Source organism: Oncorhynchus kisutch, linkage group LG7 (assembly GCF_002021735.2).
Source record: "Oncorhynchus kisutch isolate 150728-3 linkage group LG7, Okis_V2, whole genome shotgun sequence".
NCBI lineage: Eukaryota > Metazoa > Chordata > Actinopteri > Salmoniformes > Salmonidae > Oncorhynchus > Oncorhynchus kisutch.
Window position 1 is genome coordinate 46,098,445 of NC_034180.2, and position 15,109 is coordinate 46,113,553.

Here is a 15,109-nt window from a genome sequence, read left to right on the forward strand (position 1 = left end):
CCCCGGGGTATACTGGCTGACATACGACAGCTTTAGCCATTCAGGGCTCCAACCACACAGTTTATAATGATGGTTAGGAGGGGGAGGGGCTTTATAAGGCAGAATGACTGTAATTATAGATCTAAGTGCCATGTTGCCGTCATGTTATTTTTTTAATGGCTCGCTTGGCTGGAGATGAAAGGCTTGGTGGAGGGCTTGGGGCTAGAGCCCTCTTTGTTTGTTCTGACTGAGTGGAGCTGGGTGTGTTGCACAGTATCAAACCGAACCCCATCGGCCAACCAGATAACCCAGAGTGACAATGGCCCATCTGCAGATTTGTTAAAACAGGGAATCCTGACCCCCTTGACCCCTGACCAGGCAGGTCACTTGCGACCCCTAATCCCCTCCTAATAAGCTGGACCCCAGAAAAGTACAGTTCAGTGGCTACGACAACAACAAGCATCACTGTTGTGTGATAACCCATCAGATCTACACAATCCTGCTTATTGCTTGTATTAGATAACTCCTACTAACTCAAGTTCAGCTTATGAAGCAGTTAAGAATGACACAAAACAGCCCAGAAAGACAATTTCAATGACAACTTCATCAAAAAGCTTGCTTCCCCCCCCCCCCCCCCTTCATAGGATATGCACCAAGGAAGATTAATATGAATGTGGCTGATGGATGATAGGGGTGAGGGGCATTGGGGGGGGGGGGGGGGGTGACTGGCAACATCAATCTTCATCTCTGGTTATGTCCAGTTTATCTGCAGGAAAACACTAGATTCCCATCCACTAGGCTAGTTTGTCAGCGTGACAAATTGAGATGTTATTGTAGCCAGTTCTCTAGGATTGCTAGTGTTAGCGTAGCCACTTGACAAACAGCACACATTTTTACCTCTTCTATTTGATGCCCTGTATAATCTTTAACACGTCTAGAGTTGTAAATCTCCCCACTAAGTGGCTGTGGATAAGAGAGGAATGATGAGGCCCTTTTGCCTCGAGAGTATTCAGACAGTTCTAGACATGCATTTCAACTGTGTGTGAAACTAAAAGCTTATTATTCTATGTAGTGGGGGGAGTGTGAAGTGTGGACAGAGCTAACCATTGATGGGTAGACTCACGTATGCATGCTACTCAGCATGGTACATTCACATTGATATAAAAAAAAAAGTCAGCAATGCGACTTTTCTGCATTCTCAAGAATGCATATTTTTCTTCATGTCAAATACATTCTTATCTCGCTGTCCCAGTACATGTCAGACTGACTCACTGTCTACCAGATAGTTTGAACAAGCTCGTATCTCATCTGTGCTTTAATAAAAGAGGTGTCAGACAGATGAATGACCAAGCGTCTTTGTCAAAACAGCTGACACGAGGACTTCTCACACATAAATCGACCAGACTACAAGTCATGCTTAAAATATTAATCTGAAAATCTGACACCAGAGACTTAATTGAATTCCAATGAAGAAATCTTTGAAAAACAGTCGTCTGCAGTGCATTGTGGGAAACGGAGTCAAATGGAGGCAAGATACATGGAGGTGAGCCTGTGAACAATGCTCATCTTCAGTTATGTCAGGAATAGGACAGGGCACAGTTTGGCAGGGCACAGTTGGTAAGATCAGGCACAAAAAATACAAGCAAGCTATTTCCTTCCCTTTAGTTTTTTTTTTAGGTCTTTTCATTTTCATGCTCCCTCTCTTTTTTTGTCCTACCCTTTTCTCTTTGTGCTTACTTCGGCATGAGGAATCAGGTTCAGATAACTGCTGTGCTAAGCTTAAAGTTTCAGGCCTGGCGTCAGTGAAAAAAATTGCATCTGAACACTCATTCAAAGTGGACACACCAGAAAGCTACAGTTGGTGTTTTCTGGAGTATATTTTCCAAAGATTAGCTATGTAAGCACACATGTATATGCTGTATTGCCATTGGCAAAGTACAAGTAAAGAGAGTACTTTTAAATGTAGGTATGCACTCGGAGCCAAGACTCAAGGACGTTTGGTGCACAACATGTTCAGAGATTTAGTTCCAGTAAAAACAGAGGAAACATCCCCCTCTTACTCCTTAGAAATAACAACAACATCCCCCTCTTACTCCTTAGAAACAACAACAACATCCCCCTCTTACTCCTTAGAAACAACAACAACATCCCCCTCTTACTCCTTAGAAACAACAACAACATCCCCCTCTTACTCCTTAGAAACAACAACAACATCCCCCTCTTACTCCTTAGAAACAACAACAACATCCCCCTCTTACTCCTTAGAAACAACAACAACATCCCCCTCTTACTCCTTAGAAACAACAACAACATCCCCCTCTTACTCCTTAGAAACAACAACAACATCCCCCTCTTACTCCTTAGAAACAACAACAACATCCCCCTCTTACTCCTTAGAAACAACAACAACATCCCCCTCTTACTCCTTAGAAACAACAACAACATCCCCCTCTTACTCCTTAGAAACAACATCCCCCTCTTACTCCTTAGAAACAAAAACAACATCCCCCTCTTACTCCTTAGAAACAACAACAACATCCCCCTCTTACTCCTTAGAAACAACAACAACATCCCCCTCTTACTCCTTAGAAACAACAACAACATCCCCCTCTTACTCCTTAGAAACAACAACAACATCCCCCTCTTACTCCTTAGAAACAACAACAACATCCCCCTCTTACTCCTTAGAAACAACAACAACATCCCCCTCTTACTCCTTAGAAACAACAACAACATCCCCCTCTTACTCTTTAGAAATAACAACAACATCCCCCTCTTACTCCTTAGAAATAACAACAACATCCCCCCCCTCTTACTCCTTAGAAATAACAACAACATCCCCCCCCTCTTACTCCTTAGAAACAACAACAACATCCCCCCCCTCTTACTCCTTAGAAACAACAACAACATCCCCCTCTTACTCCTTAGAAACAACAACAACATTCCCCTCTTACTCCTTAGAAACAACAACAACATTCCCCTCTTACTCCTTAGAAATAACAACATCCCCCTCTTACTCCTTAGAAATAACAACATCCCCCTCTTACTCCTTAGAAATAACAACAACATTCCCCTCTTACTCCTTAGAAATAACAACAACATTCCCCTCTTACTCCTTAGAAATAACAACATCCCCCTCTTACTCCTTAGAAATAACAACATCCCCCTCTTACTCCTTAGAAATAACAACATCCCCCTCTTACTCCTTAGAAATAACAACAACATCCCCCTCTTACTCCTTAGAAATAACAACAACATCCCCCTCTTACTCCTTAGAAATAACAACAACATCCCACTCTTACTCCTTAGAAATAACAACAACATCCCCCTCTTACTCCTTAGAAATAACAACAACAAATTTGTTTGAGGCTTACAAATGATCTGTCCTCATGTCAAAGTTCCAGATGTAATGTGTCAAGACCAAGCTTAGACATCCAACGTAAACCTTATGAAAATATATGTTGAGCATCACTGCAAAGACATTCTAATCATATAAATAGAGACAAATATCTCTGAACATTTCCTTGCCTAGACTCAATGACCAGATATGCAACAGGCTCAAGAGCTATTGTAAGCAAATGGTGGAAGTTTTCTTAAAAACAGGTTTGTAAAGAGTACAGAAGTTGTCCTCACCATGGGTTGTGTCCGCCAGGGAACAAGCTTCTGAGAGCTGACAGGCTCGTGGGGGATACTCATCCGCAGACCTCCGTCAGTGGGCGACAGGGAGCTTTTGCTCCGGCACACTGGCTCTGCGATGTCCCTGGTGGTCACCACACTGTTGTTGATCCTGCGCATATACAGCTCTGCTGGGGAAGGCTTGGCTGTCCGTGATGTAGCAGCCCTTGTGGCGTTTACCGTCTCCTCCGTGTCCAGAATGGTGGTGGCGCGGTAAGCCCTCCACGTGGTGGCCGACTCTGCCTCGTCCTCAGAGCCCATCCCGTACATCCTGGCCCCCCGGCCAGGCTCGTCCACAGATGCCGCCCCCCTGTTCTTCCAGGTGCTTCGCACCGTCACGTTTCTCATCTCTGGGAGGCTGTCGTCCTGGGAGGTGTGGTGGCCATGGTGTTGGCTCCTCCAGCTGGTGACTGTGGTAGTGCTGCTACTGCTGCTCTCGAAACCCGACTCTGTGTCGTTGTTGAAGTCGGAGGTGGTCTCCGGTGACTGGAGGCTGAAGTTGCTTCGGGGGAGGTGTGTCTCTGCACAGGCCATCCCTAGCACCCCTGATTCGTCAGGGCCATCCATGGACGGCCAGGGTGTGATCTCTCTCTTGGGGAGGGAGATCTCATAGGGGATGGAGATACTTCCCCTGTGCTCACTGGGGCCGATGACGATGTTGCTGGTGGACGTGTGGCGTTCCTTGACTGGTGGCTCGCTGGATACGCTGCTGCTGCGGCTGCTGGTCCTGGAAGAGTTGGGATCATTGGGGTAGATAGTGATGCTACTGGTCAGGACTGGTTTTGTGGAAATTTTGGGCTTGCCATTGGAGGAGGTCAAGGGCTCTGCCCCACCGGATATCATGACTTCCTTCCTATCAATTTCCACGATGGCTGGTTTGATGACTGCCTTTGACCTCAGGGCTTCCCGTGGGCTGCAGACCCTGCGGAGCTCTATACCTGATGGGGTGTGAGTGGGCTCCAGGGATTCTCCTTCTGCCACCAACAGCCTGTGCTGCTCCTCATCAATCGAGCTCCTGGTGGAGGAGCCCTCTGACTGGGAGTCCTGTATACGAGAGTATCTGGAGCACTTGGGAGTGGTGGAGGTTCTGCTACTCAGTGCAGTCACCTCAGGTACAGGTTCTGGTTCCGAGGGCCTGGACCCAGGTGATTCAGTCTCAGAGGCCGAGGAGTGGCCCTCAGAGCCATGATCACTGAACATTGGGGACACATGGGACTTGTAGGCAATGTACGACCCATTGGCTTTGGAGAGGTTTGACACTGGAAGAGCCTCTTGAACCTGGTCCACAGACTCCAGGTCCGACAGAAATGCATCCTTTTCAAGTGGTGAGACACTGTTGCTTTTGCTTGAGCTTTCAGGCACCACATCAGAATTGTTCGACTCACTGTCACTACCGACATACAATCTAGAAAACGTATCAACTTGGCATTTTTTGCTTTCACTCTCACTTGGTTTCTGAGATATCTTCCATGGCTTCTGGTCATTAGCTGCTGGAGGGTAGCGACTAAGAACAGAGAGCTTCTTGCGGTCACTCAAAGATGTGCCGACAGGAGTATGGGCTGCTCCTCTTGTTGTTTTCTCCTCTACCCCTCTGCCTATTTCTTTCACTCCATTGTCAGAGGCAGTTGATGTTCCAGTCTTGGGTGTCCTCCTGCTCTTGTGTGCAGGACTGAGTGCCCTCCTGGCAGACTTTGGAGAACTTTCCTCAGAGTTGCTCAGTTCTTTGCTCCTCAGCTTGGTCTCCATCTTGTGCTGCGGGGACAGCTCTCTGCTTTTGTACTTGGGGGTGGCTGGCTCTGCAGCAGGCCTATACTTGGGCTTGACCTGCCTGAACCCACCACGGACATTGATCTCCTCATTCTCTGCCTTGCCATTCTCAAGGACCTTTGCTGGACTGCTAGGTCCTCCATTGCCATGACTGCTGCCTCCACACAGCTGAATTCTAAGCTGCTCCACCTGATCGTTGAGTGCTCGGCTACGGGATCTCTCCTGTTGGAACTTCTCCTGCAGCTCTCCATTCTTGGACTCTGTGTTCTTAAGATCCTCCTCCACCAGCTCCAGCTGCTTCAGCCGGTTCTTCAGCCTCTCCACTTCCTGGGTGAGTTCCTTGACTTTGTTGTCTTCCTGGCCATCAAGTCTGTTCTTCTCATTCTCTGACTTGTTCCTTAGCCCAAACTCGTCTCCCAGTTTCAGGTAATCCAGGCCCTTCTTGCGCCCCAGCTTGCCGGTCAGGTCGTCTTCAATTCGTCTGGGATCTACCGGGTCAATCCTGTTCTGACGCTCCAGCTTTTCTGTCAGTTTTAGTATAAGCTTCTCATCCTCCTTTTGCTTCTCCAGGAGTCTCTTCCTCTCATTCAAAAAAGTCTGAGTGAGGCCCTTGAGCTTCTCCAGCTCCCCTGCCAGGAACATCTCTGCCCGGTCCAGCCTTACCTCTGACGTGTCCACTTCCTTCACACGGTCCTTGAGGGCCTCCATCTCTGAGAACAGCTTCCGGGTCAGATTCTTCTCTTCGTTGAGACTGAGGCACAGCTGGCTGCAGTCCGACTTGCTCTTGCTGAAGGCCTCTTCCAACTTCTCCAGCTCAGCCATTCTCCTCTGCAGGCACTCAATCTCAGACTTGAGGTCCTGGGTCAAGCTCTCCTCCTCCTCCAGTTTCTCCCGCACCATACGGCAGAGGTCCTCTGCCTTGCACACCTCCTCGTCCTTGCCTTCAATCTTTAGCAGGCGCTTGCGCAGTCCCTCAACATCGCCCAACATGGAGGAGTTGCTGCCCTCTGCCTGGATAATCTTGTCCTGCAGATCGAGCAGCTCATCTTCTGACTTCTGGAGCTTGTTGGTAGCCTCCTCAAGCTCGTCCAGCCGTCGTCCCAGGCTCTGCAGCTTGTGCTGCAAGTGGCGACTCGTTATGTCTTTGTTTTCAGACATCGCAGAGATTATTGTTGTTGTCCTCTTGATGCAAAGGGGAAATTATTTGAACACTTTTTGGGAGGTCCACATTTGTATGGCAGTCCTTCTCTGGTTAAAATGTCACAAGCTTGTAATGTTGGGTTGTGTCCAGTCCTTAATCCTTTCCTCACAATGTCTTCTCCCTTTTCCTTTGGTTGGGTCTTATTCCTTCAACTTCCCTCAGCTTGATGGTTAACATGGGTGTCGATCATCTGAAAGAGAAAAAAGGACCAGAGTTATAACAGAATTCACCACAGTATCGAATTATTACTCACTGACCCCAATGTCATCGAAGTGATTCAGAGTATTAGCAAAACTGAATGTAACTTGAGAAACAACACGTAACAAGAAATTCCCTAATTTTCCCACATTCATTAGCAGGCATCACACACTAACATAATTAAGTCCAGTTTGCTGAGATGTAAAGAGGCCTGAGTATGGTGAGTGAGTGAGTGAGAGTGAGTGAGAGTGAGAGAGTGAGAGAGTGAGAGAGAGAGAGAAGGTTAGAAAGAGCAATAGGGAGAGAGAGAAACAGGGAGGGCGAGAGAGACAGTGAGAGGGCTGGTTTGCCTGTAATTGATTTCACAGTTCCGCCTGATTACTGCAACACAAACCATGAGAAGAGCTGGGCCCAGGCAAATACACACCGTAACGCAAAGGGCCAGCAAGATGGGTGAGAAGAGCAGCAACGTAATTCTGCACGTACACGCATGCAGGTGCTCATATAGTCAAATGTACACAGTAACCTAGACTAAAGATTAACAAGATCACAACAACCAAACTGACAGACCATGGAAGTTAAAAAATATGCTCCAACTGCAATTCAAAAGAACGCTACTCCCTCCTTGTTGCATCCTGCTGCCTCCAATGTCCCAGCATGGATTTCTCCCTGGCGTTTCTGCTGACAGCAACGGCCATAGGGCATTGCTACACACCACTCATGATTAGGACAACAAAGATAAAAACAGTCCATATTTCAGTCAGACCAGGAATATCAGCAGGCATCCTTTTCTATTGGATGTTCAAACTATAAAATGGGGACATTAGTCCTCAACCTATTACCATTTACAACAGCACTGTTAATATGAAATAATCCCCACCTACACAAAGCTGCTGTCCACCTGCTAACCCCCTGGAGGACTGAACAGGCACCTGGTAATGGTAACCCTCTCTGATGATGTTAATGTGAGACATTAACACAAAGAACCAGCTTGTTAGGCAGCACGTCTTCTATAAATCTTATCGTTGATGCTTTCCTCCAATGCATGACTCAGGTGCTTGTCTAAAACCATCTCTCCCCTCCCCCACTGGGAATATCGAACCAGGAGCAGACGTCATCTGCGCACACAATCCCTTATCGACCCCACAGAACCCACATCCATACCTTTCCTTTGCGCCCCTCCCGATTCAATTAGCCTTTCTAAAAGCACATCTGTTCCTAACAGTAAGGGAGCCAGGAGAAGGAAAGTGATACATCAAAATAAGAGGGCTGAACTTGGTAGTACAGTAAAATGAATACTAGAGGGATTGAGTTTGTGAATCCCACAAGGTCAATGACGAAGACCCGTGAATGCCATTTATCCAACAAACTAGTCCTCACACTACAACAACCCTTCGGAGTAACACTCTTAGGCCTAACCTGAATCCTTACATCTGTCTTTTGAATGTTGGCCTACTGTAAAACGTTTTTAATGGAGGCCATTTTGTGTAATGCTCCACAACCACATTTCATTAAACAGCTTGTTCAACATTCCCATAGTGTAAATATGGCAATGATTATTCCATAACACATCACATTTTAAAATCAAAGCATTTCGCTACAGAGGTTTAATTCTCCTCTTTCATGAGGTCTGGTGGTTTTGTAATCTTTTAGGGATTGTTGGGAGTCTATAAAAAATATTTTAGCTTTCAAATGGAAAATAAGGCACAACGTATTAGCAAGGTTTCCGAGAACTGCCTGTCCTGTGCCAAAACACCTTAAGAAAACTATTTACTCTCTCATGTAACATTGCCTGTTAAGTCTGGTATTCACTTATGCCCTTCCCTCTTGAGCATCTCTCAAAGTCGAGTGTATTGGGTCAGGACAGATGAACTCCGATCTCAGTCCAGGCCTGGTCCAAATGGCCCCAGGGGCCCGACTCCCATCTTGGCACCCCAATCGCGGTGCCAGGTCGGTCCCTGCCTCCTCTCTTAGACACGCATGCCAACCATGCCAACGGAAGACTTCGGAACCAGCAATGCGTGCAAAGCGACTCTGGCACGACGACCTCTGCCAAGGCAATCAACATACCTGCGCTTATCAAAGCCATGGCCTCATTAGCTGCATCATGCCAGTCCAGTGGAGAGGCAAAGGAATGAGTCTCTCAGGCACAACGTGAAACCACAAGACCGCACACCCCTGGGTACCCACAAGGAACGAGAGAAGCTGCACCCTTTCATATGTTGGCTTCTCTAGATGCCTGTACCAAATGCCAAGGATTCTGAATGGTAGCTCGAATGTGATCACAAAATGTGTCTTCATTATCATGGCACAATACCACAGGTGTGGAGTTGTTTGGGCAAGAACCGGTTCGGAAGGAGGTGGTGGTGAGACAGAGGAACATGCCATGCCATTTCATTTGTTTGTCGATTATGAAAAACCTGGAGGGGTCAGCGACAAATGCCCGTTTTCCTGAGCACATTTCTCACAAATTTGTCTGTTCAGAACCAACGAAAGCATTGCAGCAAGAGGGATGTGAGCCTGTGAGGGACAGACAGAACGAGCATCCTTACTGTGCCGGGCGTTTGATTGACAGAGGTCCCACCACTTGAAGTCATTTCCGGTCAATGTGTCGACAAGTGCATCCATTCTCACAACCCTTCTAGAAAAAGATGTCCAGACCTTGCGTTGCTTCTCTACTGTACTCTGCACCATGAACAACAGAGGAAAAAGTTGAAAATAGGTCACCTTAACTCAGCTCCCACTTAGGCTCCCTCCATTTCCTAAAATCTGGAGGGGAAGTACATTACTTATCATCTCACCTCCTTTTTAACTCTAATTACTGTCATTGAGATGAATAAGGCCGTGGCATGGGAGCTAGGGGGAAGGGGGCACCGAGCAACTGCCAAAAGGCCCTTCAGCGGGTGGTGAAGATGGCCCAGTACATCACTAGGGCCATATTCCAACCAATACAAGATCATCAAGGAGCCTACACAACCCAGCCACGAGCATTTTGCTACACACGCAATAACCTCTGCTAAATATGTGTGACCAAATTTGTATTTGTTCACTCCCTTACCGGTCGGGCAGATGGTATTGGAGCATGAGGTCTGACAGAAATGGTCTCCGAGCCTGTTGGTATCTACAAGACTGCTGAACACTTGAACTGGACTGACCATCTGCACTGACTCTCCACTACAAGCTCTCACAGTTTCACGTCAAAATGAGATGTTCATCCATGTTTCTCAGAACGTCAAATGTATTCCAAATTTCAAAGTGTTTAAGTTCAGACATTAACTTTGGATGTTTAAGGTTATGTCTGGGCATTAATACCTAACCTTAAAAATTCGGAGTTAACTCCAAAATGGTTAAGGGTTAAAGTTTGAGATAGTTGATTTTGTTGTTATAATGCCTATCTATTGCTGGATTTGAACATGCTACCTTTGGAATGAGAGGCGGACACTTACGCCCATGCACCCCCCCTCCACAAAGCCTACTTGACGGTAACGGCGTTCACTGCTGTCCCTAGTAACTGGTTTCCGCGTTTTCCCGACGTCCTCAGCACTGGGGCCCCACAAGGGTGTGTTCTGAGCCCTCTCCTGTACTCCCTGTTCACCCACGACTGCATGGCCATGCACGCCTCAATCATCAAGTTTGCGGACGACACAACAGTGGTAGGCTTGATTACCAACAACGACGAACGACGAGACGGCCTACAGGGAGGAGGTGAGGGCCCTCGGAGTGTGGTGTCAGGAAAAGAACCTCATACTCAACTTCAACAAAACAAAGGAGATGATTGTGGACTTCAGGAAACAGCAGAGGGAGCACCCCCCTATCCACATCGACGGGACAGTAGTGGAGAGGGTAGTAAGTTAAAGTTCCTCTGCGTACACATCACGGACAAACTGAACTGGTCCACCCACAGAGACAGCGTTGTGAAGAAGGCGCAGCAGCGCCTCTTCAACCTCAGGTGGCTGAAGAAATTAGGCTCGTCACCAAAAGCACACAAACTTCTACAGATGCACAAACCCGAGAGCATCCTGTCGTGCTGTATCACCGCCTGGTACGGCAACTGCTCCACCCACAACCGTAAGGCTCTCCAGAGGGTAGTGAAGTCTGCACAACGCATCACCGGGGGCAAACTACCTGCCCTCCAGGACACCTACACCACCCGATGTCACAGGAAGGCCATACAGATCATCAAGGACAACAACCACCCGAGCCACTGCCTGTTCACCCCGCGATCATCCAGAAGGCGAGGTCAGTACAGGTGCATCAAAGCAGGGACCGAGAGACCGAGAGACTGAAAAACAGCTTCTATCTCAAGGCCATCAGACTGTTAAACAGCCACCACTAACATTGAGTGGCTGCTGCCACCATACTGACTCAACTCCAGCCACTTTATTAATGGAAATTGATGTAAAAAATGTATCACTAGCCACTTTAAACAATGCCACTTAATATGTTTACATACCCTACATTACTCATCTCATATGTATATGTATATACTGTACTCTATATCATCTATAGCATCTTGCCGTCTTTATGTAATACATGTATCACTAGCCACTTTAAACTATGTCACTATGTTTACATACCCTACATTACTCATCTCATACTTATATACTGTACTCGATATCATCTACTGCATCTTGCCTATGCCGTTCTGTACCATCACTCATTCATATATCTTTATGTACATATTCTTTATCCCTTTACACTTGTGTGTATAAGGTAGTAGTTGTGGAATTGTTAGGTTAGATTACTTGTTGGTTATTACTGCATTGTCGAAACTAGAAGCACAAGCATTTCGCTAAACTCGCATTAACATCTGCTAACCATGTGTATGTGACAAATAAAATTTGATTTGACAGACGGATGTTGAATATGGACTTGTATTACAGCTGACCTGCCTACTCTCCACACCTTAGCACCCTCACACACAACCCCAACCCACACAACCCCACCCCACCATACACAACCCCACCATATACAACCCCACTATACACAACCCCACCATACACAACCCCACCATACACAACCCCACACAAACCCACCCCACACAACTGCTGCTTATTTACTTATGCTAATACTGCTCAAATAAAATACCCCCAATCCACCCTTCCCTGATACATCCATATTAATGCCCATGACTTTGAAATGAGATGTTCGACATACACTACATGACCAAAAGTACGACTAAACTTGAAACTTCTGGGTAAAATAAAAGCCTTGAAATTCCCTGGTTGAAAGGGTCCAGGTCAGAGGGATACAGGGTTGTCTACGGTGTGGTGGGTAGGAGGGGGCTCTGTAAGGGTCGGTAAAGGGTCCAGGTCAGAGGGATACAGGGTTGTCTACGGTGTGGTGGGTAGGAGGGGGCTCTGTAAGGGTCGGTAAAGGGTCCAGGTCAGAGGGATACAGGGTTGTCTATGGTGTGGTGGGTAGGAGGGGGCTCTGTAAGGGTCGGTAAAGGGTCCAGGTCAGAGGGATACAGGGTTGTCTACGGTGTGGTGGGTAGGAGGGGGCTCTGTAAGGATCGGTGCCTACAGAGTGGCAGAGGACAAGATTCACTGAAGATTTCACAAGGAGGCAGCAGAAAGGTGAAAAGAAGCCAGTGAGCGAACCGGACAAAGAGATTATAAAAGATATAAGTGGGGAGTAGAAAACACACAAGAAACAGAAAATGGAGGAGCAAGAGAGCATCATAAAGTCCAGGAAAGGGACAGAAATAAAACGTCAGAGGAGTAGTGAGAGAGAGGGGCCAGATCGGGTACTGCCGCCAACGATGCCAAAGCATTTTGGAAGTGAAAGCACTCCCAGCCACCGGTGAACTAAAGTGGGCCGCTGTGCTGTACCAAGGTTACAATCATGCACCATATCATTAGGGCCTTAGCCACTCTTCCTGCCTGCAGCTCCCAGTACATTCTGTTCCCTCCATGAAAGAGGGAAGAATAGAAAGAGAGAAAAAAAAGGACAACTTTCTCCTGTACTTGATGTTACTTCAGAGGTAGGGTTGCAGAATTCTGGGAATTTTCAATAAATTCCTTGTTTTTCTAGAAATCCTGGTTGGAGGATCCAGATTCCCTGCGTACTCCCTTCTGATTCCGGAAATCCTCCAACCAGGATTTCAGGCAAACCAGGGAATTTGAAAGTTCCTTGAATTTTCCAACCTTATTTGGAAGTCTAGCCTCGGGTTCTTATTCCTCGTAAACATTTGTTAATAACCGTCGGCTCGGTGCCCCTAGCCAATGAGTGGCTTCGACCTCATCTTTAGATGGTCTGTGTGTGTCTGTAATATTATTAGCTTAGACACTGAGGACTCAAACTGCGGGACTCTTGGCTGTCCTCAGTTGTGCTGCTGGATACTGGCAGGCCAGTGGAAGCCACAAGATGGCGGCAACCTGATGCTTGTGCTGCATTTTTTTTTTTTTTCCAAGAAAGAAAACCATCGTATAATGTTCGGTTCTGTCGTTTCCTGTCATGTCACTTTTCCTTGCTTTCTTTTTTTGTGGCAACATTTTTAAATAAATGAAAGGAAGTTTGACATTTCAATAGAGCCACGACTCAGGACTCTTAAACTGAAAGCCTGTAGTTGGAGTTCATAAAAGGGAACTGAAATTTGACAACAAAAACGAAATACATGTTCTTTGCTTTCCTTCTTGAGAAATGGGAGAAATGACTGCTTAGTATTGAAATGTGGTGGAATACAGTGTAAATAAAATGTTGCTCAATAATTTGATACTTAAGTAAATTTAGTCTGACCACATAGCAAATAAGCAGATGCCCCTTTCTGGGTTGACATCAATACCAACTTAGGTGTTTAATGGCAATCTTTCTGCCAAGTCTTTGTGGCTTTCTCGTACCCTATTGGAAATCCAAAATGTTTCTGTGAATGAGCCAAACACTTCACTGTGTTTTTCTGTCCCTGGTTATATGCCAGGTTAACTAAAGGACGGACCAACAGACAGAATAAAACAAACTTGATGGACCTGAAAATCAATGACAAATCAACCATGTTTACTTCTTTCCTTCCTGGTAACATAAAGACTTGATAACAGCCTGTAGCGGGGACAAGAGTGGACACGTCCCTTAACAATATTGATTGCGCAATGTCAGCAATCGTTAAACTGCAATGTTGCAGTTAGGGCTGTAATGATTATGGAATTTTAGGTAATGATTCATTGTCATACAAATAGCCACGGTTATTCATTGTAAAAACATGTTTTGAGCTTGTATGATAATGCATATTTGAAAACTAGCTATGACATACCTAATGAATCCGACACACCGGTCTCAAAAATGAATGGTTTTAACCACTTGGAACTTTTGGAAATTAAGCTTCTCTTCCGGACCATGCAGGTTCTGCCCATAAAATGATTACCAAATTTACCCACTTCATATAGAAGTAAAGAACTGCTAATGGGTAAACTATATCTACTTGAATATAAAGTTCAACCCCTCTTCCTCTAAAACAAATACATTAAGAGGATTGTTTTTTAAGTTCCCGGTTATAGTCCATAATTATTGTTCATGCGATTACACAATTGTGCCAGCCCTAGTTACAGTATTCGCTTGGCCTTTTCAGGGAAAAAAAGTACAATATAAGTTCTCCTTTCACATAGTCACAGGTCCGTCCGTGCTACAGACCAATGCAGAATCAAAATAGCGACAATGTGTGCGCACGCGCATCACTGTGTTTGTGCATGCGTGTGCGCCAGTGTGTGAAGAATAATTTGTAAAAGCAAGAGAGCGGTGACAGAGAGAGACCGAACAAGAGAGATAAACAACTTGAAGAAAGTTCTGCCTGCGGTGGTCTTGTGTTGTTTGACTTGGGTCTTTCACAGTTCCACTCAGCAAACTCATCTGCACATCTATCACTCCAGTGTTAATTGCTAAATTGTAATTACTTCGCCACTATGGCCTATTTATTGCCTTACCTCCTTACTACATTTGCACACACTGTATATAGACATTCTCTATTGTGTTATTGACTGTACGTCTGTTTGTTACATGTGAAACTCTGTTATTTTTCTCACACTGCTTTGCTTTATCTTGGCCAGGTTGCAGTTGTAAATGAGAACTTCTCAACTGGCCTACCTGGCTAAATAATGGTAAAATAAAATACACAAAAACAGCCTGGTGAAGTCCTTACATGGTTATGAAATGTATTTGCCCCAGGCTCATCACTCCCCTCCAAAACAGAGCCTTTTCTGGGTCCCACATAAATCTGGGTATGCAGCCTCCCTGCTGTGTTCCATGTCTATGGCCAAGGCCCTGGCACAGATACACCCAGGCCCTGCCTCCATCTGC

At 46.0% G+C, this 15,109-nt stretch overlaps 1 protein-coding gene across 3 annotated transcripts in view; it reads right to left on the reverse strand.

Annotated features, from left to right (window-relative positions):
• LOC109894675 (leucine zipper protein 1) overlaps positions 1–15,109 on the reverse strand; it is a 70,410-nt gene that overhangs the window by 14,132 nt on the left and 41,169 nt on the right. For all 3 annotated transcript variants that reach the window (XM_020488323.2, XM_020488324.2, XM_031829190.1), the window contains exon 2: positions 3,613–6,812. In XM_020488323.2, the coding sequence (XP_020343912.1) occupies positions 3,613–6,579 (2,967 nt within the window). In that variant the 5' untranslated portion in view covers positions 6,580–6,812. The remainder of the gene's footprint in view (positions 1–3,612; positions 6,813–15,109) is intronic.